The sequence below is a fragment of the Amblyomma maculatum genome, chromosome 2 (assembly GCF_055883805.1).
Source record: "Amblyomma maculatum isolate TAMU_Amacu chromosome 2, ASM5588380v1, whole genome shotgun sequence".
NCBI classification, from domain to species: Eukaryota; Metazoa; Arthropoda; class Arachnida; order Ixodida; family Ixodidae; genus Amblyomma; species Amblyomma maculatum.
The window spans coordinates 117915214-117940513 of record NC_139345.1 but is presented as its reverse complement, the minus strand read 5'-3'; the positions used below and the strand labels follow the sequence as shown (position 1 = coordinate 117940513).

Sequence of the window (25300 nt, the reverse complement as noted above, 5' to 3'; positions counted from 1 at the left end):
AGTGCTTCGGCTGCATTTCTTTGACGTTAGCAGGCAGCCTTGGAGTGGTTCAACCGCTGCAAACCTTGTCTGACCATGCTTAAAAGAGCTTCCGCTCAGTAAGCTAGGCTACATATATGACTCTAACCGGGCTTAGCAAGACAACATAACCAAGCATAACAAAGGTACGGCTTGTATAATGGGATTAGCCGCGCCAAGCCGCAGCCATTATTTAATGCGTAAGCATTGTATGGCTATGTAGGCGGGTTTTGTATGGACGTGACCTTGTCGGAGTTGTACAAGAGGAACTAGTTGGTGTATCGGAAAAAGAATGGTCAAGGAAAAGGGTGCAAGTGACAAAATTGTTGATGTGTGTGTTAATTAAGTAATTAATCAGAGTAAATTAAGTGTGTAATATAGAGCAAAGATGGCCGCGAGCGAACTTCCGGTTTCGGTTTTCAGCTTCCGGTCACGTGTCTCAGTGCAGAAATGTCAAAGCCTGAGCGTTGCTGCTGCACACGGTAAATCGCACACCTCTAGTCAAAAAACAAATAAAAAGCTCAGTGGCTTAGCTGTCGTTAAGCCTACGAGATTGCGAAAGCGAGAGGCGAAGTGTCTCCAACGGAAGACGACACCACCTCGCGCGCTCGAAGGGTGGAGACAACTTCGCCATACTTTGGCCCACCCTTCTCATAGCGCTTCAGGAGCGTTCCAGTTATCTGCAATCCCAATCTTAAACGCGCGCCAAGAAACGCCACGTGGCAGGAGCGCTGGCGTATCATCCAAACGCACACTTCTCGGAGAAAGTGCGAGATACTGCGCCTTTGCTCCAGAAGTCTCATCTTGTCTAGCGTTCCTGCCATCTGCAATCCCAATTTTGAACGCAGCCAAGGAACGCCACGCGACAGGAGCGATGACGTACCATCCAAACGCACACTTCTCGGAGAAAGTGTGAGATACCGCGCCTTTGCTCCAAAAGTCTCATCTTGTAGCAGTATTGCTTTCGCAATAATAACCAGCATTCCGTACGAACGCATCAGAGTTCACCGGCGCTCTAACTGGCTTACAGGAAAGGAAAGGTGCAGTATCTGTCACTAGCGGATGCCCGCTGACATATCTCCCGGACAGTACAGCAACACTTGGACTTACGCATTCATGCAGTGCAGACTCTGCAGTGATCTGGGAAAACATTCCAGCTCTTCCTGCAGTAGAAAGCTGAGCCACGCAGTAGATTAACCTGCGCAAGCACATGATGAAATAGCATATGGGAAATAAAATGAATAATTCATAGTTGCTAGGATCTTGCGGTCCAATGGGACTCGATGGTGCTTAATTTTTAAACCAGCCGCAGCCCCAGCCCGTGCTTGAGAAACTGCAAAAGAATCACACCGGTGCTGTTCATAACGTTTCGGCCATTTGAAGAAATAGAGCACTCGTGGAGATCGTCTTGAAAATCTGTCAAATTATATCTTATAATTCTGAGAGCTGTTGTTGCGAGTATTCGACTGTAGAACAGAGGCAGGCGAATCACTTTATGTTGTGTACAAGGTAAGTTACTACGATTGACGGGTGGTCTAAACAATCTGGGTTTTGCGCGGTGGAAGCAAAGGGGATCTTCCGAAGGTTTAATGTTAAGAGAATTGTAATGAATGTGACATCCATGGACTGACGTTAATGGCTGCTACTTCTTGGCGCGTAGTACATCCTTTTTTCTTTCTGTTTCGAGAGAAAAAATTCTTCAAAGCCTCCACGGGCTGTGTGTACCCGCTGCGTAAAATCGAACGTTGCACCGTTTGCCGGACCAGACCGACGTCGGAATGGTAGCTGATATAATGGACTGTGGGAAATCCAGTGCCGTTGAATCCGCACGCAAAGCTGGTAGTGTATGCGCCCATGTTGTCCATAAGGAGCCACTCGTCCACGCGTACGTCGAAAAATGGCTTCTCGGAGTCGATCAGGTCTAGCGGATTGCACGTTCCGCCCCACAACGTAGTCAGCACGTTACGCGGTCTCTCCAGCGGTTCCTGCAGTAGGCGAAATAAATGAGTGCTCAGCATACGCAAAAAGGACACACAGAAATTGTTCACAATCGCCTTTTTCAACCACAAGCTCTTTATGAACGAAAAATTCCCTTCCATTTCATACGAATACAAAAATCAATACACCTGCATATCTAACAAGGTTGATGACTGGGCACGTTGGTATGGGTTCATACTTAACCAGCCAAAAGACGATACACAGCAAAGAGGAGGACAGGACAAGGCTGGACTATCAACGGAATGTTTATGATCGGAAGAAAACAACGAAGACTCCTTCCGAAAAGCTCGCGCACAACCCAACAGCAATGGTAATCAACTCTGCAGGGAGTGGGTTGAGGCATTTTACATTGCTAAAGCCGAGGACAAGTGTGTGGCTAAGGCGTCGGTTAGCCTTCATCGTAAGGAATTTGACCTTTTAGAAAAGTCGTTAGTTAGGCCTTGACTTTGAATTGGCTTTGTATTTTCGTCTTCATCTTCTTCCCAATGTCTTGCATTCCACCGGTTGGGTTGTGCGCGAGCTTTTCGGAAGGAGTCTTCGTTGTTTTCTTCCGATCATAAACATTCAGTTGATAGTCCAGCCTTGTCCTGTCCTCCTCTTTGCTGTGTATCGCCTTTTGGCTGGTTAAGTATGACACCTGCATATCTCTTTTCAGGAGGCTCTTAATTGATTCTAGACGGATCAAAAAGACAGGGATACAAAGACACATAGAAACAACAGGACCGGTTTATGTGTCTCTGTATCCCTGTCTCTTCGCTCCAAAAGGAGCTCGTAAGTTCCTTGTAAGCTCGTAAGCTCGTAGCTTGCTGCTATGGTCGGATACAACACAAGAGTGCAGTATTTTTCTGGATACCTAAATAAAAACTAAGTGTCAGGCCAGATTACAAGCTAATTTCGATAACCGTGGCATCATCGGTGTAATCAAATTTGAAAAGCTGATTTCGTTTACTGTTCAGCGGACTAATACATAGGCCGCGTACCATGGGCCTCACTTAGCAACTGCTATTTATTTAAGTTGTATCCTACCATAGTAGCAGTTTTTATATCGTCAAAAGCAGTAATATCACTTGTAGCAGTAGTAGCAAGTGGTTCTTTTTATTTAAGTAACGATAAAAATGAGGTAAAAATATTTCCCGGACCCGGTACCTGCTATCGCAAATGGCGGAATCACCTGAATTGGGGCGGCAGAAATGAAGGGCAGCCAGGGGCCATGTACGAGGAATACAGAGGGGAGAGATAGGGAGAAGGGACACGGCAAATACACGCTGAATTAGTTTTCAAAGGCTGTTCTAATATACGGTGCGTGCAAAGGACAAACTTTAGAAGAAAGTTTCAGGTGCGCATATCAAGATTAAACAGTTTCCGCCAATAAGAGTATATCTTACAAATTTGTATACTTGCCTCGTAATTTAAAGTAATGTTGAAGGAGGCTAAACCTAGGTTTCAGTAAGTTTTGTTAAATACCGCAGATCGTTTTTTTAAGCAGATAAGATTGGCGGACGATGCATTAAAATAATTTTTTCAAGAGGGAAAGTGATGTGTGGGATAAAAGCATTAATATTTTGAGACCGAGTTAAACAACTTTTAATTTCATAAATCGACTAAAATTTACATAAATTTAGGGAAATCTGTGTAAACACTATTGAAAGATAGCTGAGGAAAACGACGGTGAATTGCCCAAATACTCATGAAATGCACCGGATGATGAAAAAATATAAAACCACATGAAAATCATGTAAAAGACACATGAACAAGTGTAATCTTATGCGGTTACCATTCACAACAATCTTCAAGACTATAGCTAAAGCATATCAGCACGCAAAGGTGGGGAATGAAGGCGCGGTAAAATTGGATCCGACTGGGGACGCGGGGTTGTCTTTTCTTCTAATATGAATTTCTGTGTCTCGCGTGCACGAATAATTGCTTTTATAATTTCTCTTTTTATGCATAAAACCCATATCCCCCTTTCCCCTAAAGAACAATGTACTTGTGTATGCTTCTATAGTTTGTTTTGGCCGCTTTCGTGTAAGGCGCGAGTTACGTAATCTAGCGCCTCAGATATGTCATCGCCTACACGACAAGATTTCTTGGAATACTGAAGCATAAATAAATATTTTGATGATCGATGATTATACGTTCTGCATGAATCTGCTATGATCCAATTTCCGAATCAAGGAAGCGGATCATTGAAGAGCAGGTACTACCTGATAACCTGAGTAAATATTTGTATGAGTAACTACTGCTACAGTCTTCCTGGCGTATTAAATATTGAAGTGTGCACTCACCTCTAACGGCACTATTTTAACATCGAAGAACTGGTACAGATGACGAGAAACGCAGTTGTCTCTACTTTCGTTGATGAATACATCTTGGTGTGGGAGAAGAACGTCTGAAACACACGAAACAAAACATTGTTTAACAATCCATAAAAATTCTTCTACTTCAGATTCGACTTCTCCGAAAGTTACGTAAAGCCAAAACTCAGCCAATATCTGGAGGGGACCAGGAAACGACAGTCAGGTCGTTCTGCGTATTTTTAAAACATAATACTATATGTATACTAATTGAAAGCTTTGGCTCGGGTAGCTTATTATTAATGGCCTCGCCAATGTAAACTTAAGTTACCATGTGTTTCGCCTCAAGAACAGCACTTTCGTTTCACTGTGAATTGCCATGGTTCTCAGTTTTGGATCTCTGAAAATGCTGACTGGCGTGCGACGCACGAAGATAAAATTTAGGGCAGTAAAACAATACAGTAGTGACGACAATAACCTGCAACGTCCCGGCGGTGAGCGTGCTACCTTCTTCTCTTGAAAACAATCAAAGACAGTGTGGTACTCTAGGTCTAAAAAAGGAAATATTGAGGACACAGGAGGGAACGAGATTTCTATAGTACTTTCAGCTCATACTCCCATGTCACAGGGAGCTCAGCTGCCTCATTTTGCACGTTTTAGGTCCTACTTAACGCTCATTAACCTAGCGCATCCATAATATTTCGTCTTCCTGTAATGCGAGATAGTTAAGCGTTTGCGGGCACGCACGAAATGTATTCTACCAGTGTGTGCAACGATTTTTAAAAGCTCTGAGGTTATGTCCTGAAGCGAAAACGTTTCCTGCTGTTTCGTACAGCTGAGAACCATGAAGGACACAAAAACTATTAAATACGCCGTGCACGCACCATTACGGAGAAGGTCTCTGTGCCTCTTGCCGACGACTCGGACGGCGAGGTAATAGGCAGAAGTGACGAAGAACTGGCCAGGCTCGGCGATAACCTCCACTCCGCTCGAAGCCGGGAAGTGCTCATCGATGGTACGTCGTACAGATATGCAAACCTGCAGTAATTACATTGTTCTCAGTCAATATGCTCGACGTCTTTGAACAAGCTTTCTTGTCTTAAATGTCGCAACAAAGTGTGGGTGCCTGGCTTTGCGCATTCACTCAACTAATTATATTTCTCTGTCCTTGTATTGCTCCCTTCTCAGAAATGAATACCGAGACGTTACCTGGAAGGCAGTAGGAACACTATCTTTTGCTAGCGTTAACTTTACACAATTTATTTTTGTAGCGAAAGCTACATTGGCCACGAACTTGCGATTTCACTGTGGCGGGGCTCCGAGGAGGCATAGAGAGAGACCTTGAGACGTTGCTTAGCAACCACCACATCTGACGCTCGCCACGCCATATAGAATGACGTCACACCACGTGCCTCGGCGCGGAGCCACCGCCCTTTGGCATGACGTCATCTCGCTTGCCTCGTCCTTGCGCCAGTTGCGCTCTCCTCGGCCTGCTTCGCCAGCTGTGTCGCATGCCTGATAACATGTTGGAGGACTGAAAAGGAGAGTTCGCGTGCGCCGCAACCACAGTTGAGGCGGCAGTATGGACGACGACGAGTCTGCTAAGCAGGAGGCCTGGAATCGACCTTAGGCCATCTCGATTTTTTTAAAGGATGAATTTTCGTTTTGGTGAGATGCTATAGAAAAGATAGTGTACCTGCTCGTATTTATCGATGTTGCGAAGTCCACCTGAAAAACCCCCTCCTAGGTCAAGAATTGTCATTGGTCTTCCAAGCTCAGCTGCTATGTCAAAGACCGCCTTGGCCAGTTGAATGGTGCGAGTGAAGGTCTCTGGGCTCTGGTGGAGAACCCCGACGTGGAAACTGCGAGGAAAAACCGATTGAAAAGCAAAACATTGATATCTAATCGCAAGAATTTCAGCGAGTACCACACAGGCTGCTTAGGGAGTTAAAAACATCATGGTATAAACACGCTTTACTCACGCCACACCGACAACGTTGCATTGTAGACGTTGAGCCCTTTCCAGTATATATCTTGCCTGCCCTACGGGGCAACCGAACTTCTGATTGAAGGAAATTGGGCACTCTTCTTCGTCGCCCTTTATTCGAAGCAATAACCTAAAAAAGAAATTCTTTGTATCAGGAAAGTGGTTCTTGAAAATTGCGCTCTTCATTACTACACTCTCTGTATATTTTCGTGGTGCACAGCGCATCGAAGTCAATGCGCCAGCCGCGAGCACTTGGTTCCCCTCAGATTCGTGCAAGAGGCCATTCATGGCTTGGTATATCGTTGGTTCAGTTGGGATAAGCAATCCTTTTTTTCAGTTATGTAAAGCTTTTACGAGCAATTAACTATATGTTACACATTGAACTCACTTGTGATTTTTTTTTTCAGTTGCTTGAACAAATGGCTACATCTTTATCCGAGCTATATCTATTATTCAACTACGTATACACTAAAATTTTCCATATTCATTAATAGAGTTCTTACGGAATTTGTAGATGATCATAATGTTACCAAAGAAAACTAATTTAGCATTGCTTTTAATGTTGGGCATAGAAGCGATGCTGTTATGGGGAATGTTACCGCAGCTCTATTCTTTTGCACATTGCGATGTAAAACAAAGAAAAGAAGAAACGTGTGTAACTAATTATGTTACCTAACGCTGTTTGAGAATTCCTTTTGTAGAGGTGATACAGAAGTAATGACACAATTTCTTATTATCAGCTTATACTTGGGATCGTGTTTTCTTTGAAAACAATGTCGCCAGCAGCAGTTGTATGTTGAGTGCGTAACCTAGTAATGAATCAATGCTTTTAACAATGTTAATCTACTGAACAGGAACGTAACCTCACTCCTATTATTGGTGGTCAGCTGAAGCGCCTAGAGTTATTTTTTCTAGCGCGTCACCAGCGTAGGGATATTCATCTTGAGCGCTAGGCGATATAGGTATGAGCCCGTGCAACTTTCTGCTCCTGGTTTGGTTACGTCACATCGGGGCAAATTAGGAACCACGGGGAAACGAAACTGTCGCATCTCTCACGACGCCATAACTTCGACTTACCTAGAAAATGTTTCGATAACATGTGTAAACGGTGGAATGTTTCGCAAATTTCTCGTATCTATGTACAAGTGAACGCTGCCGGACACACATGCGTAGTCTTCTGATGGGCAGTACAGATCGCGCTGCAGGTCAGCCAGTCAGTGAAGAATACGACTTTGAGCTGCAGCACGTGACCACGTTTGGCTATGAACGCACAGAAGGTAAACTCATATGGTGTACATGATTATGTCCAGCGCGCCGCGACAAGAATTCTTGATGTGCTGTCCAACTCTCAGATTTACACGAAGTGTTTATAGAGCGCAGATCTTATGCGTTAATTCGTCGATTAAGCCGCGTCTTCGCAGTCGGCACACACACGGGAAAGGGATGAGGCAGCCGTTTAGTGCCCGCATCTTTGTTTTCAGTTATCGCTGTGCGTTGCTGGCTGAGAGTGAGAGGTGGCAGGGAGTGCATCCACTGATCTCGCGTGCGTGTAGTTCGCACGGCGAAGCCATGCCAACGCACGCCAGGCTGCGCTGACCGTACAGCGCGGCACGCTTAGCCGTGGTCACGCTCTGAAAGTTTATTTTTCAATTTATGTATTTTTTAATTTATGTATTTTTCAATTTGTTTATTTCCCATGTATACATAGAGTGAGTCGAAGAAAAAAAGCCAGATATTGTGGCTTGACACGCCCCTCGGCTCCTACATTGCATGGCAGCAGGCGGAATTCGAATGTCTTTAACAAGCAGCATCGCGAAACGCAAACAAGCTTATTAAAAAAAAAAAAGAAACAGCTGGCATAGAAATTAAAATAAAAAACATCGAGAAAATGATGCACACAGAAATAATTACAAAATGCAACAAAAATATTAGTCATAAAAAAGAAGGTCTCTGGTTATTCAAAACAGGCCAACACTTAATGGAAGGAAAAAAATAGAGATGCAAAAAAAAAAAGACATGGTGAAATCTGAATATCTCCACATACATCCAGTATACCTTTGCGGCATGCTCGAGATATATCAATGTTTGCAGCTTGAAAGTTATTCAAAAGACGGGGCAACGTGTTTGCTAAGCTATATGTACCGTATATTGTGCGGCATGTTGGAATATGCCACAGTTCGCCTTGTCTGCTAGGGTAAATTCGTACATTTGGTGAAAGGTGGGCCGTGTCACGCAAGTAACTGATATTTTGTTTTATATCCTTCTTATATCTTTCAGCCAGCCTAACACTATACATTTAAGATAATTTTATGATCTTGAATTGGCGGAATAAATCACATGTGTTAATAAATCACTGCACATATCAGAAAAATTGTTCCCTTTATGTACAGGTCCCTATCTCATCAAATGAAGCAGGCAGATTGCAAAAGGAGACATTTAACGCATTAGCGTTAAGGGACACTTTCTTTAGAAAATCCTGCGTGGGCGTGGGTGCTGTGAGCGAAAAAACAAACAAACAAATAAACAATTATAAGCCTGCTTCGAGAAGCCAGTACCTGGCAGGTGACGTGTCCGGGAACTGAATAGACATCATGCTGTGTGACAACATGACGTGGCCGAGTTGGCAGAAGCTGTCAACTCTGGCAGAAGTTTCGATATGAGTGGCAGTAGGGACAATATATCTAACTCTCAGGTCTCCTTATATTCCGACTCATGGTACTCTTAGGCCACGCCGGTACGTTCATATACGGCTCGTTCAAACCACAGCTTTATATCTGCGTCAGGTGGCCTTTCACATAATGATATAGCATTCCCCCGTATTCTAAACAGTATGTTTCAGAGAATAGGGGCACTAATCAACGGATTAGTGGATAAGGTGTTATAATAGAAGAAAGTGCATGTACACGAACGAGGATCAGCAATGGGCGCCGTAAATGGATTTGGCTCTGCCGCTTTACAGCACTGACGACGGAGCGTGTCCCGGGGATTCTAAATTATTGCTCGACTGAAAACGAAAATGACTTTCGCATACTATACGCCAAGAAGGAAACCAATTAGAAAGCTAAAGGAAGTGAACTGTCGTTCGTAATACTGGAACAATCATTAACTGAATGCTGAAACTTAGCTTTCTTGGTATTAAAGGTACCTGAGCTGCGAAAACTAACTTCTAATCACTGCGAAGACCGGAGACATTTGTTGTCTGGAGTAGCCTGTTTACTGATTATTAACCGGTATCTCCTATTGGCCATAATTTACGCTTAGAATAGGTGCCTGCGAAAGTTTGTTCTCCGCATCTTACCATTGTACAACTCCATGGTGGTGCAGTGGTTAGGGCGTTGCTTGCCAAGGATGCGAAATCGAATTGCGGCTGCGGCGGCCGCTTTTCGGTGCAGGGCAGGCAAAAACAGAGAGACATTCGTGTGTTGTGTGATGTGAGTGAACGTTAAAGATCCCCAAATGGTCGAAATTTCTAGAGGCCTCAACTACGGTGTCTCTGATAGCCTAAGTTGCTTTGGGACGTTAAACCCCACGAACCAAGCCAATCCACATCTTATCATTGAAATCCCCGTATACGGTGCTGTGAATCCCAAATAGGAAAATTTTTACTTAAAACGATAGTACAAGATAGCCTATAATTCCAAACCTCGTTTCTTTCTGCTTCTTCGAAGAGTTTTCAAACGTCTGATGTAAATGGAACACTTCAGTGGAAAATAAGGCTGTGAAGTTACCACATAGTTCCGATAGCTTTGGCAAGCTGAGAATGGAAAAGGTCTGAAACCAAATAGGTAGTAAGTGTGCAGTACTACTCCTATTTAGCGAGCACCAATGTGCACTGATGCGAAAGAGAAAAAGTTAAGGACAGCATGACACTGATAAACTTAAGAAGAATGCTCAAACTGTGCCCTTACTTTGCCTGCTGGTCGGTAACCTTGAGGAGCTCTTCGACGCAGTCAAATGTCATCAACCTCACGCCGACTTCTTGGGCAAACTTCATATGGGAAGTGCTCTTCACCGTGTTGGCATACACAATGCAGTCAGGATGGACGCCCATGTCGAGGACTGTCTTCATTTCTATCTGCGAAAGTGGTAAGGGAAACCTTTGTCGCTCCTCTTGTTGCTGAGAGTATGTGTAAACATGATAGGTGTTGCAGGGAACGCGTAGCACGTTCTGCGACATGCCTCGTACATGGCAGGCGCACTCGGACGTTGGAAAATGTGCTGGAGGGGTCGCTCTTCGCCTACAGCAAAGTCTGCTTTAAATCGAGAGCGTTAAAGGCCCTGTTTACCAGAAAATCTGGTGCGAGCGTTGTGAGCGAAAAATTACGAGGCTGGCGCTGGCAGGCGGTAGCTGGCAGCTGACATGGCCGAGCACAGATTGCATGTAGTGTTGCCAGACGTTAGTTTTGCCAAATCGGGCCTCTCCTTTTATATGGGTGGGCGATACCAAATCAGGCTGCCAGGACTCCTGCATTAGGATTCTTACATTCTGATTCAGACACGTTCCCTTAGGCGACGCAGGCACGGTCACACGACTTGGTTTAAGCGAGGCTTTATATAGTGGCTTGTTGACAATGTCGGTGGAAAACATTTGCTGTCTTAAATAAACTGGCAGGGTGAAGACTCCCCTCACCAGGGTGGCTGCAAAGGTGTTTGCTGTCACCTCAGCGTGGAGCTCCAGCTGCCGCTGGTGTTCCAGGCTAGATCTGGTCAGCGAGGTCTCCCACTGCTCAAGGATGTGGTTAGGAATAACTGGGGCTGCATTTATTTCTGGCAAGCTCATGTGGCGTGAAAAAGAACGCGAAAATCATCGAACAGCGGGAACTGAGAGGGAGTAGTATGGGACGTTGGGCTGAGCTGCTCAACTAAGAAGTATAGTTGCTCACCATGTTTGAGCAGTCGAAGTTGACACCTAATCTGTCCAGCTCATTCAGTAGGACGGGGTCTCCGCAGCACTTGATGGCTGAAAAACGAAATAAAAAATTCAAGAAAACAAAAAGATAGAACGTAAACCTTTTTTATTTTTTTTTAAATTTTTTTTTGCGCCGCTGAGAACAATCTGCAAGAGCTACATAAGTACATCTCTAGAATCGGACATTAAATATGAATGTTCAAGCGACTGGTGTTGCGAGTTCTTGCTCAGGTTACAGAGCTCTGCGGCTGTCTAAATGTTCCCATAGATATAAAGGCGGGCTATCCATTACTTAAAGTTCGACCAAAACCAAACAAACTTTTTTTCGAATGCTAACTTAAAACCTTCTTGCCTTTGGATCTCTTGAAATGGTTAGCAAGACGCGTACCGTAGTATGGTGTTACATGGGGCAGACACTGCCGCCAGAGCTTCACCTTCCGGACGACGTCTCGCAGGTCGCAGACAAAGAACGCGTCGTCTCCTTCCTGCGGCAAAGTTTGACAAATGCTAAACACACAAAGGTTACAAACTAAACCAACAGTCATGCCTGGTGCTACAGCCACCGAAAGACGTCTACATTATTGTACGCTTCCTGCCGCCGAGCCCGACCGTGGTGCTCGCGTCTCAGAGCAGGCGAAATGCGATAACGTACTTGCGGCGTGCGATGTAGGTGCAAGCTAAATAACTTCAGATGATAGAAGAAAATATGCTGAAGACATTTAAGAATGTTGAAGTGTCTTGAAGGCGAAAACATGAAGGCATCACTGTGAGTTTAAAAGTGTAATGTTAAAAGCCCATTCTATAGAAAACCGCTGGCGTTGCCGCCATAGTCATTGGGTTTGTTGGAGCCGGTGTTATGAGCGAGAAATTCCTGGCATGAATGGCTCTGCAGGTGATAGCCTGCAGCTGACAGGGCCGCGCGTAATGATTGTTCGCAGGTTAGCGCAACGTCACGCGACCATGCGGCATGGCCGATTTGGCAGAACCTGTGAATTCTGGGCAACTCTAAGACGTTAAAACTCATTAACCAAACCAAACCTGTGAATTCGGAACCAAACCTGTGTGAATTACAAGTGGGATGATCAACTCTCCTATATTCTTGCATGACGAATCAGATGTGCTACCCCTGAGCCACGCAAGCGCGTTCGTTAAGCTTCGTTAAGCGGGGCCTTTATGCGTATGTCACGTGGTGTTTGACATAGAGCGATAACTTGCGATAAGCTAAATAACATTTTTGAGATAACAAAAAACAAAAATTAAGGAATTATGGTTAATAAACGAGTGGAAAGGTGCATGTACACGAACGAGGATCCGCTAGGGGAGCCGGGAAACCGAAGCCATTACGCTGCGGCGTCACATGTACCCTATTTTGTTTTTGATTGCCTTTACACTATTGCCTTTACACAACAAATTTGATTTGCAAAGTTGGAGAGCACCTTCTGAAATTTCAATTCTATTTATTTTCGATGAAGAAAGCTCTCGCCTGTATTGTTTTTCCAAGCTCTAAAGAAAGCGCGCGAAATAAAAAAAAAAAAAGAAATATCACGTGACTAACGCATTCGTGCACCACGATTGCGGTGCCCTCAATCGTGGCTTGAGTGAACGAAAATAGCTGCTGCCGTGACTCGACAGCCCACTCACAGCGGCAGGCTGATATGTTGGCGATGGTTGCAACCAGCGCTGTGAGCTCGCTGTGATTTGCACCGTCACGTGCGCCGACTGCCTGAAGCGGACGAAGAAAACACCGCAAACATATCGGCCTGCCGCTGCAACAGGGTCGCCGAGCCAAGGCCGCAGCTGATTTCGTTCACTAAAACCCAGTTTGAGAGCAGTACAACCATGACACACGAATGTGTCAGTCACGTGATATTTTATGCATTTCGCGGGCTTTCTTTACAGCTTAAAAAAAAACGATACACGTGAGATTTTCTTTATCGGAAATAAATGGAAGGGGGGTTTTAGAAGGAGCTCTCCAACACTGCAAATCCATTTATTGTCTAAAAGCAATAGTTGGTAAATTAGAAAAATACTATAATTATCACATAGTTGTTTGCAAAATAAAAAAAGTTCCTGTGGTGCGCTAGATGGCTGGCAGCTGTATACAAATGCTTTAACTGGCCTACCTCATATGTTTCATTTTTTTAACCATTGGCTAACGTACGTTAGCTTGGACATCCTGTATATCTAGCGCATCTGCATGCTATATTAATTTTGGCTTCGCAACGCAATGGATTTTTTCGTTTGCTTTGCTTTGAATGTAGGTACTTTATAGTTATAAGAGTAATTACTGCACAGTGACTATGTCCAGGCTAACTAAATGTGAATGCATACTTATCTACATTGTTTTATTACACAGCTTCACTGCTTTCAAGTCGACTGAGCCATGTATCACAAAACACTATATCAGGTGCCTCTCAAAGCAAGTTGGTGTAATATTTCATTTCAGAAATTTAACTGAAGGTATTCTAGGCTTCCCTTAGCTTCCACATAGCGTTTACCTGCTTTTGCATGATTTCTCGAGCCGCCTCGTGAGGAGTACCCTCGGTGAAGATGAATGTTTTGCTCGCGCCATCTTCTAATCTTGGAGCCTGCAAAACACAAAAATCGATATGAAAAACAAAAAGCAAAACATGCATCTTTAAAGAAATTGGACAAAATATTAGAGCACTATCAGTGGCAAAAGTTTGTGGGAAGCGCATGGCCGGAAATAAATTACCTGCAGCTCTACCTAGCGACGCACTCGGCTTTTAGTACATCAGATACTATCTGGTAGATTGTGTCCTTATGCTTCCGTACAACTCAGCTGATCGCCTTGCGATACCCCATCGGAAAACGTTTTTCGGCCCAAAAACCCTGTAAACGTTTTGCACAATTCGTTCACTGTATATCGCGGTACTTCAGTGCAGGTTAACCAGAATCTTTGAAAACCGTTTTTTTTTTTTTTTATATCAAGGTGGCTTCTCCGGTGCTGTAGTAGCAGGAATTTTGGACACCAGGAACCCTGTTAAATGTTGCAACTGATTGGTGGCAGACTGGTAATTAGGAGAACAGAAAGAACATGTGCGCTAACGAAGATCCGCGAGGGGAGCCATTATTGCTATCGCGTCATATTCTTGAAAACAACGTGGGCTAGTTGGTTTATCTAAAGGTAGTTCTTCAGATACTTCGGTAAATATACACCAGCATCAAGAAAATCAGATCAGCAGAGTCAGATAAACAGTCATCGCCACCAGAAACCATACAGGAGAACTCAGATCATCCAGCTTCAGATAAGAACCGCAATTCTTTATCTATAAGGGCTATGGAGGGGGTTGCTGACACAACGGTCTTTAAGATGCGCGATGCTTACGGCTTCAATGATCTCTCGCGTGTTTCTGTCATCACATCTGAGCAGCACGCTCGTGTTGACCAAGTCAGGAGCGCATTTACAATCTCGGCAGTGAATGCCCAGCTGCCCTGAGAATCGCTGCGTCACATTGTAGTTGTACTTAGACAATCACTTATTAGGGAATCTGCCGGTTTAGCCTACGTATGCATGGCTGCAAGGCAAGGGGATGGAATACACGATGCCCTGAGCGCAGGAAACGAAACGATCGCGATGATTTAAGGTGCATCCTGTGCGCTTACGACCCATTTGATTAACGTGCTTGCAGAGGCTTGACAAGCGATCCGGAGCTGAAAATGATATATCTATTCCTACTATTTTTCCTATTTTTCTTATGAAATCTCATGTGCGTAGGGAATGACCACGACCTTATCCTTATCTCGTATTATTTTTTCTTTTGCTCTCAACAAGGCCTCAGCCACTGAGGATAACATGGTTAACGTGTAAGTGCAGTAATCGGCGTGGCTGGGTTAAAAAGCTGTCTTCCAATTTGCGCTTGCAGGAATTTTTATAATGCATTGCTAAAACATAAATTGATGATGCGCTTAACTAGCTTCGAGTGCGCTGAATCAAAAGGAAGAAGAGGTTTGTTGGCTCGAGATTCATAGGCCCAGCACACATCATTGTGGTTAAAATATATTCCTAATTCTATACAGTTTTATTCTATCTGGTCTATGCAGTCCTTGATGCAATTGGCCAAGTCGTCATGAGAGATGTCGTAATATAAGTCCTTTACGTCGATAGAAAATCCTATCAATGTCATTTCGGAGTTAGCGCTTAAAAAGTCAACAACAGGTCCTGCATTTTTTTACGAAATATCGGTCGTCAAACTGTTAGGAGTTTAAGCTGTCTTTGTAGAAATGGTGCAACAGACTCCTGCCAGGTCCCCGTATCTGAAACAATGACATGAAATGGGCGGTCCATATTATGGGTTTTAACCGAGAAAAACATATCCAGGCTCAAGTATTTGTGGCTTTCCATTGCACTACACAACTTTTCTAGGTGCAAGCGTTCCCCCAGTTTCTTTGCTCATTTCTTTACCGTCTTTAAGGACGTACTGCTGCACTCATCGAAGGATGAACCGATGGCTTCAAGGGCTTTTTCCATGTAAAGTCTTTCAGGCACAATCGCAAAGCCTCCTTCCTTATCCGCAGGGAGATGGCAAAGCTTATTTTCTTTGAGGTAGCTCACAGTCTTCTCCAGAAGCCGTTTCTTGCTAGCTGACTCTCGACGGCTCAACAAGTCTACAACTTCGAGCACGCAACGTTAGCCCTCAGTTCCCGGAGCCAATCTGGAAACTTGCCGGACTAAGCTCAGAAGTTCTGGAGCCGGTCGCATTCGCTCACTGCAAACTCGAGACCGCGAGCCAGAACGACGTGAACTTCTTTGGGAACCACGTGGCACCGTCGAGAAAGATTACTTGGTTTGTGCTCGAAGGTAGCTTCTTCGGAACAAGCGTTCGCAGACGAGGAAGCGTGAGCTACCAAAGGGACTCGGTTGTCCTGTCTAAGATGCGAGAAAAGAGACCGCATAACTCCCTCGAACTGCCATAAGGCTTCAATGCTTGGAGCTGTAACCAAAGGTGATTCTTGAATAGACGCCGTTGTCTGTGCAATTCCGTCCGGATGCCATGTCCAACTAATGGTTGTAAACCCCGCCAGCAAAACAAGGATATCAGGTGGCATACCTTGTTGCAGATGCAGAAGCTGGGAGACCGTGCCCTACATGGAACTGATGCCATGAGTGGTACCAGGACGTGCGATTATGAAAGGCAGACGAAGCGATGCCCGATGTACTAGAATAACACATCGCGGGCTAGTTGGTTCATTTCAAGGCAGAAAAGGAAGACGAGACACATGCAACGCTGACTTAAAACTAAATGATAAACAGTCATCGCCACCAGAAATAATTTAGGAGAAATCAGACCATCCAGCGCCAGATGAGAACCGCAATTCTTTATCTATAAGGGTTATGGAGGGGATGCTGACACAATGCTCTTTCAGATGCACGATGCTTACGGCTTCAATGATCCCTCGCGTGTTTTTGTCATCGCACCAGCGCAGCACGTCCGTGTTGCCCAATTTAGGAGCGCATTTACAATCTCGGTAGTGAGTGTCCAGATGGCCTGAGATTCGCTGCGTCACATTATATTTGTGCTCAGGAGGCATCTGCCGGTTTGGCCTACGTATGCATGGCCGCAAGACAAGGGGATGGAATACACGACGCCATGACTGCAGGAAACGAACCGATCGCGAAGTGTCGATCACGAAGTGTCTGAAAAATGAACCTTCAATTGTAAGTCAGCGCTATGTTTGTCTCGTCTTCCTTTCTTGTCCCTGTGTAGCTTGCGCTGTTCTGCCGTGTCATAATCTTATAGGCGGAGCTTTAATTCCCTCTTCCTTTTCCAAAAGTTTTAAACGATATAACTTTAAAGCGGACCGTCTTACAAAAGAAATACTAGGGGGCACTTTGGGCCACTAAAGTAGGATGGGGCGAAAACTTCTATTGCGCGGTTGTCTGAAGCCCTCCACTACGGTACCTCGTACTCCGTTTTTTTTTTTCACTTCCACCTTCTTCCTTTCTCGTAGTGCTCGGTTAAGGTGACCGTGGAGAATTGTGAGTAATATTGCGCTTTTTTTTTCCTGGAAACCAATTTGAAACTACACTGATGCCTGCTGTACTGCGTCTGCTTCTGAATGCTGTGTGATGAGGTGTTCGAGGAAGCACCAAATGAAGGGCGCCGCAGGGACACCTAGATCGGCATGACGCAATAGCGTAAGCTACCAACCAACATAAAATCCCCGCTTGAACCGAACCGCTTGAACGTGCCTGTGTGGCCTAGGATTAACGTGAATGAAAGGGTCTTGGCAGGTTGATTCTGATATCACCCTGCCATATAAAAGGAAAAGCCCGAGTTGGCAGCACCTGCCAAATGTAATGTCGGGAAGCCCTACTTCCAGTTAGTGCTCGGCCATGCCAGGTGCCAGCTACCGCCTCCAACGCAACACAAGCGTTACGGACGAACGAGCATGGCCGCGAGCATGAGCAATTAAATGCTGACACCTTGATAGTCCCCCTTTGGTGGCGTAGGCCTACGGAAAGGCTTAGGGTTTGTTGCCATCTTGGGTAGCACCACATGACATTGGGTGGGCCTTAGGGTGGCCGCCAACTTGGGTGGCACCACTTGACCTATAGTGGCCACCATCTTGGGCGGCATCACGGGACGTAGCGTGGCTGCAAATTGTGACAACTTCCGCGAAGGACAGTATGAGCCGACCATTCAAGGCTTTCGCCTTAAATAATCCGGGATCGTCAGAGCTGTCGTCGTAGTGACCAAAAGAGTAGGAGAATGCACCTGGCTGGGGGTGTATGACCGGTGATGTAGCCGCGCACTAGTTGCTCGGCAGATTGTCTGGCGTAGAGACAACGGGACATGGCTATGCTGGGAGGCGCTGTAGGGACGATCAGTGACGTTGCAGTTCGATCTTGATGCTACCACTTCACCAATTCACCATGCACGTTCTTTTTCTATAATACAACTTTTATTCTCAAGGAGAACTCGAAGAAGCGGTACACCGCGATACATGGGCAAACGATACACTCACCCACTCCCAATCTCGGCTGCGGGAGGTGGTCAGTGCGAAACCCGCCGTCGGACACCCACCGGTAAAATGGCGTACAAGCGTCCCCTGGCTTGGCGCCCGGCTCTTTCAGGGATGTGCGTTTGGAAGAGGCTGTGCTAACCCTGCTGTGCTCCTTCGAGGGCTTAACGTTTCGAACAACTAATGGCCTGCAAAGGCCGGGCTGACAGAAAGAAACAGGAAGAAAAGGGCCACATAATGGACTTTTGTCGCACAAGGCGGACTTATTGTTGTGGGATGGCGGAACTGATCACTGCCACATCGGAGAAACTATTTGAGACTTATGACCAATTTCCCAAACATTTCCCCCGAAAGAACCGAACACCATGCCGGGGGAAAGCTTGTACCCATTGAAAAGCCGGTGGGTACCCGGGGGCCCCAGAGATCGAACCCGGTACCTCCCGAACACGAGGCGGAAGGCCACGCTTTTTTTTTCTTTTCTTTATTGCCTGACTTTTGCAAGACAACAAAACACACACAAGACATTGATATAATAAGCCTGCCAGGGGCCGGCTTCGTCGTTCTAAAATTCCTTTAGATCTATCAAAGGTTCTACCTTTGGCAACCACTGAGGATTAACATCGACAAACTTCATAATCTCAGTAAACCAATGGAGAGCCTCGCGGAAACAAAATTCGTGCAGGACGCGTATTAGGATCAGAGTGATATCCTGCCATGCGTGAACGCCATATACTGTTTGTCATCGCACGGTTTGGTTTGGTTTGTGGGGTTTAACGTCCCAAAGCAACTAAGGCTGAGACCCGCCGAAGTGGAGGACTCCAGAAATTTTGACCACCTGGGGTTCATTAATGTGCACTGACATCGCACAGCACACGGGCGCCTTCCCATTTGCATAACTGAATCATATGGAACCCCCTCCTCATTTTGCGTGGGTAAGTATACCGTATTCCGTAAGAATTAAGGCCACGGCAGCAATGGGAGCTTTGTAAGGAGCAGCTTAAAATAATAGCAATTAGTAGATCTAGTGTCCTTGCCCACGAACAGAAACATATTGAACGCAACTTAAGGTCCCCGCTTGGAAAAATGCTTGAAAATGAATGTGCAGCGCCTGGAAAATGGACAGAAGATATAAGGAAGATTAAACAAAAAATTCGAACTGGTAGAGCAAGAGCGTTATCGCGGTGCGCTTGTACGTGCGAGAGCGGGAGAGACAGCTGCAGGGGAGGCACCGTCGAGACGAGCGCTAGGAACTGAAAAGGCGCACGCACAGAGAAATCGCATCGGAAATATAGAATGGGGCGGCGTCTTATTATCGGATGACAATGAGCATATTCAGCGAGCATTCTTCCGATACTACCAGACACTGTTTGCATTGCACGACTTTGATATGAGAGCGTTTAAGGACAGGTACCTCGGGGCACTACCAAGAATAAATGAAGAAAAGAAACAAAGATTACAGCTGCCAATAACTTAATCAGAGGTCTTACTAGCGATAAACAATTTAAACCCGGGAAAATCGCCCGGTCCAGACGGCTTAAGTGCGGCATTTTATAAAGAATTTAAACTCGAAATAGCGCCTGTTGTGACTGCAGTGTTTAACGAAGCTTATGACGTAAACGAACTGCCTCCTTATGACAAATCCCACACAGTCCTCATACCCAAAGCTGATGAAGTATATAGGCTACTACAAGTAACATCATACCGGCCAATTGCGCGCATGAACGTTGATTACAAAATTTATATGAAGGTGTTAGCACGAAGGCTGCAATCGGTAATCCAGGAAATCGCTGGGCCACATCAAACGTGTGGGATAAAGGGACGGTCCATTGTTACAAATATACACAAAGCAAGAAGTATATTAGAATGTTGTGATGGGGGGGGGGGGGGGGGGGTCATAAATGGCCGTGTGGCCAACCTACAGCTTGACCTTGAAAAGGCATTCGACTGTGTTTCCCATGAAATTCTACTTTGTATAATGGACCATATAAATGTTGGTTTTGTTATTCGTGAGGGCGTGGCCCTGGCGTACCGAAATTGCACTACGAGATTAGTCGTAAATAAAAATCTGGGGGCCCCTATTAGCGTACAGCCCTCTGTGCGGCAGGGCTGTCCCCTCAGCCCTATTTTATTCTGCATTTACATTGAAACCCTTTACTTAAATATTTTGGACAATGAGAATACTACTGGTTTTCGTTTGCAAGCCGTTGAAGTGAAGATGCTGGCGTACGCCGATGATGTTGCGGTTTTTGCGGCTAACCAGGAGGGTATAACCGAAGTTGTTGATTCTATAAAAACCTTTAGCAAAGTTATAGGCAGTAGGGTAAACTGGTTCTAGTCCCCGGGACTCTGGCTTGGTAGATGGCAAAGTGCTCCTGATAATTTTGCAAACGTGTCCTGGGTGACGACTCCGCCAAAGTACCTTGGCGTACCTAGAATGCTATCGGGATAGCGAGACATATTGGAGAGCATGCACAGATGACATGCAGGGAAAGAGCAGATACGTGGAAAGGAACTGGCTTATAAATTTTTGCCAGAGCCACAGCGTGCAACCTCTTCTTCATTTCTGGGCTGTGGTATGTGATGCAAGTTTTACACTGTACAAGATTGAGTGTGCGGAAGCTGCATAGGATATTCGCGGTTGTTGTGTGGGTTACAAAATGGGAAAGATGCAGCCGCTCGAATTTATTTAGAAGTGTCAAGGATGGCGGCGTGGGCTTAGAGCATCTTTTTTTTTTTTTTTTTTTTTGAGGCAGATTGTCAGCAGATTTCTGTTCCTGCGTGACGTTCATGGCCCATTTTTGTTCAATGTCTGCCAAACTAGGGTTGGACGTGCACTGTCAGATTTTGTTGTGCCAACCGAATGTTACACGAGAGTGACTTGAGTGAAACAGCGCGAAAGAAGTCCGAAGGCGAAGCGAAGAAGGGACAGGAAAGAGCGAAGGGAACACGATCGCTCACTTGAAAACGGCACTGGCTCTAATTTAGCACTTCATTGCAGAGAATGCAAATGCATACCTCGTTTACACGAAACAGTTTTTCTAGATAGAAGTAGGGATAGCGTAGCCCGGGAGTTGAAAGAAGCGTTCTTTATAAAAAGAAAGGGCTCGAATTGTGTGAGCGATGCCCCAAAATCTTTGTACGAGAATGAGCTTGCCTTCTTGGAACAACTTTGTTAGGTTTTTCTCTCACTACGCGTGTTAATCGTTGATGTCTTCGTTTTTCGTGAAGGTCTGTGCGCAACTTTTACCAACACGTGGTCACTTTCTATCAGTTTTTATCTTTTCCACAATTTCATTTCGTCAGCTTTTATCGGTTTTATACTTGTTACCTGCTAGCGATGTTTTATCTGTTTTATGGTTTTTTACACCATGTTTCATTGACTGTTCATGTCTACAAGTGTAACTTTTTTCACTTTGTTTTCATCCACTTTCGAATTCAGTTGACTTGTAGCTTTCACCGTTTTTTTTTTTTTTTTGCTCTTTACTCCATGTTCCTTTTACTGTTTTTGTCATCAAGTTTAACTTCTTCATTTTGTCTTCATCTCTTGTTGAAATCAGAACACTTTTAGCTTTATCACCCTGATATGTTTTTATCGCTTTTTGGCTCTTTACCGCCATGTGACGTTGACGGCATCTGATTATCTTCTCCACTGCCTTCCTATATATTGTACGAGTTTCGTTCAATAAAATTCAGTTGTCAGTCAGCGCTCTTTCCTGTCCCTTCTTCGCTTCGCCTTCGGGCTTCTTTCGCGCTGTTTCACTCAAGTCACAATGAACCAACTAGCCCAACAAAAAGTTCTGCTTGGTTACACGAGAGGTATTTTTGGTTACTTTAGAGAAGGTGTTCAAAGTGTGCGATTTCTTTCTGCAAGATTTTCAAAAGAATATTTATCAACTGTGAAAAAGAAAAAGTTGTACAAAGATTTGTGCGACGTTGTTCTTCAGGAGCCCATCTATAGAGCCATATACAGGGGAGGCCCTGGCAGGAATGTACTGAAGAGGGTAAAGAGAATGAAAGTGCCGGCAGCGGCTAAAACTTTCCTTTTTAAGTTGCCCACTGGAACTTTGGCAGTAAAAGTGTTTTTGCAAGAAAAAGGTTTATTTCTTTCGTGGGGTGCACATTGCTTAATTTGTAAACAGCCAGAAACGATACATCATGTATTTCTTCACTGTTGGGAAGGGGTCTACCACAAGGCCACGCTTCGTTTCCCCGCCCCAAGGTTGTTTTCTCTTTCCTTCGCTGGAGAGGGAAGCGAGGTCTCCCCCGGCCGTGCGGTTCTCAAAGCGACCCGCCACGACTGTTGTATAGACCTTTGCAACGAGGGCCTCCTGGGCGTCCCCATATTGCTCACTGGGCTGTTGTGTGCGTCTGACGTCAACACCGTGCAGGCGGCAGCGGAACTGGTTTGCAACAGTTCAGAGAGGAGGTGTTTCGACAACCTCCTCGCCCGATGCAAAGGTCTAAAGAGGGCGGAAATTTACAAGTTCCTTCTGTCAAGCTGCCTTTTGTTCCGCGAATTCGTCGTTCGCTTGGCACCGGGTGCTTTAGTTTGTTTTCGATTCCTTAAATTGTTCTCCGGTTGACTCACCCTCTCGTACGCGCCTACGGAACCCCGGTTTCACGTTACAAAAGGCGCCGCCAACTTGGGCTTGCCCATTAAGATGGGAGAGACAGACTGGAATTGAACCCTCGGAGTCAGAGTCAGACATGCTGCTCCTGAGCTGTGCAGATACGTTTGTAGCGTACGGCGGCGCTGTAAAGCTGTAAAGCGGAGGAGCCAAGAGCGGCGCTCCCAGCCGGCGAAAGAAGAAAATAAATTTGAATGGCGCGTGCCGGTGCGCACGCATGGCAAGGGCTGTTCGGCTCGAGAAGCCCGCCACGCTGGTCGTTTTGTTCTGGCGTTCCGATGCGACCCCTTAAATTCCCTTGAGTGGTGACTTCGGCCTATGAGATGACCGACCCCAGCAACCTACCGCCCTCATGCGATGCGACCCTCCGCTTAACGCTACCTTCCGCCCACGGGACGTCGCAGCTATCTAGCTCCACCTGCCGACATTCTAGCCCAAGAAGCCACAGATCTGGTTTGCCAAGAGCCACACACACACACACACACACACACACATTAGAGTCGCACAGCACCTCGTTACCCAGCGATACGTCTGGCCGAACATTAGCAACGAAGTTCTTCAGTGGGCCCGCTCGTGCCTTGCTTGCCAGTCCGCCAAAGTGAACCGCCATAGAAAGTCTCCACCCCAGTCTTCCCTCCCACCTGGCTGTCGCTTTGACCACGTTCATCTGGACTTGGTTGGACCGCCACCTCCTACTAATGGCTGCTGGTACATTCTGACGATGATCGACCGCTTCTCTCGTTTTCTCGAAGCAGTTCCCATTCCGGACATTACTGCGGAAAGTGTTGCGAAATCCTTCGTTTCAGCATGGGCTTCCTGCTTCGGCTGCCCAAGCATTGTTACCACGGATCGCGGCCGCCAGTTCGAAGGCGTCCTCTTCACTTCCCTTACCCGCCTGATCGGCACTAAACACTGCCGCACCCCAGCATACTATCCCTGAGCCAACGGCGTGGTCGAGCAGCTCGATCGTCAGCTCAAGACTGCCCTCTCTGCTAGCCTTGATCGTGAGCACTGGGCTGACGACCTTCCTATGATGCTTCTTGGCCTACGTGCCGTCCTTCGTAGTGACCTTGGCTGTTCGGCGGCCGAACTCGTCTTCGGTGCACCCTTGCGGCTTCTCGGAGACTTGTTTATTCCTTCGGCTCCCTCGTCCCAGCCATTGTAGTATCGTCAACGCCTTGAGGACTGTATACAATTCCTAGTCCAGTCTAGCCTCGATCATCTGTCATGTCTTTGTGCACCCGGACCTTGCGTCCTCGATGCATGTTTTTCTAAGGCGAGACTGTAATAGCGTCTCTTACCCCCATACGATGGCCCGTACGACCTCCTCAACAAGACGACAGTCAGCTACTATCCTGTTGTATGGTCGAGAAGAGATCATCTCCTTAGATCGCCTCAAACTCGCATACAAGAGGACACCTCCCAAAGACCTCCCCTCGGATGTTGCTGGCTTACCTGCCGACCTGCCGACCTGCCTACGGCCGTGACACCCCAATCCCTGCTCCGTCAGTGAGCACATTTCGCAGTTCCGCCTAGGCTGGTGGTCCTGTAACTCACAGCGACGCTGTAAAGTGGAGGCGCTAAGATCTGCGTTCCCAGCCGGCGAAAGAAAACAAAGTTGAACAGCGCGTGTACAGTGCGCACGCGCGGCACGTGCTGGTCGTCTCATGTGGGGCTTTATGTCAAGTATCTTTCACTTAACGTGGTAGTTTACGGTTGTACTGTAGAGTATGTGGGAGACAACCAAAGCATAAGCTAAAGGATTAAAGGTACGCATATGCGAATCCGCGATGGGAGCCGCGGAAGGGAATCATTAAAGCTGTCGCGTCTGAAGAAGGCTCCCGCTTTATTAACAGCAGTTGATAAATCTCGTATTCGCTCCGCGAGAAGCGAACTTGAAAATGAGATCGAAGCCCAAGGTGAGCTAACAGAGGCCACTTTATGAAACTGAAACACCTCTTTCCTTTTTTTTTTTTTCGATGAGGAAAAGTGTGGAGAACTCTGAAAGACTGGGCACTCCACGTAGGTTGGTCGTCATCATGAGCCGTTACATGACCGTTAGAGAAACGTTCATTCAACAATAAGCTATGATGCTGCACCGCTCACCGTGCTCAAAGTAGAGGCCCAACGTCGCTTTCTCGGTAGCCTCCACGTGCATGATGACCTTTCTTTGCGTAGCTTGTCAACCATTAGTAATGGGGCCATGCTCTTGGTCCTTCCCTGCCTCCCTGCATAAAACAAAAAAATTGAGAGCTTATGCTACTTATACGGAATCAAAGCGCTGAGGTTAGCTTTTAAGGGAAGAATATTTATGCCTACATTCATCATCATCGCCTGATATATACCCACTGCAGGGCGAAGGCCTCTCCCACATTTCGCCAAACCCGGTTCAGTGCTAGCTGCATCCACTTGACCCCTGCGAACTTCATTAATACCTGCTAAAACCAGCGTGAAGGAGAGAAAAGAGGGATGGTAGGTT

At 45.9% G+C, this 25300-nt stretch overlaps 1 protein-coding gene across 1 annotated transcript; it reads right to left on the bottom strand.

The window, feature by feature from the left end:
- Positions 1-946: 946 nt before the first annotated feature.
- LOC146199668 (ornithine decarboxylase-like) lies at positions 947-25044 on the bottom strand. The gene is made up of 10 exons (XM_084595174.1): positions 24928-25044; positions 13705-13794; positions 11595-11691; positions 11181-11257; positions 10206-10372; positions 6293-6427; positions 6007-6172; positions 5195-5348; positions 4302-4405; positions 947-2003 (listed from the first exon to the last, which is right to left on the bottom strand). The coding sequence occupies exons 1-10, from the start codon at positions 25024-25026 to the stop codon at positions 1611-1613; spliced, it is 1482 nt and encodes a 493-aa protein (XP_084451300.1). The 5' UTR covers positions 25027-25044; the 3' UTR covers positions 947-1610.
- Positions 25045-25300: the final 256 nt, after the last annotated feature.

What these genes read in the sequence shown, in the direction of transcription:
- LOC146199668 (XM_084595174.1), bottom strand. Translation starts at nt 25,026, where the DNA reads ATGGCCCCATTACTAATGGTTGACAAGCTACGCAAAGAAAGGTCATCA. An exon ending in GGGCCTCTACTTTGAGCACG is followed by an intron (nt 13,795 to 24,927) that starts GTGAGCGGTGCA and finishes TGTGTTTTGCAG; the next exon opens with GCTCCAAGATTAGAAGATGG. An exon ending in GTTACCGACCAGCAGGCAAA is followed by an intron (nt 6,428 to 10,205) that starts GTAAGGGCACAG and finishes TTTCTTTTTTAG; the next exon opens with GTTATTGCTTCGAATAAAGG.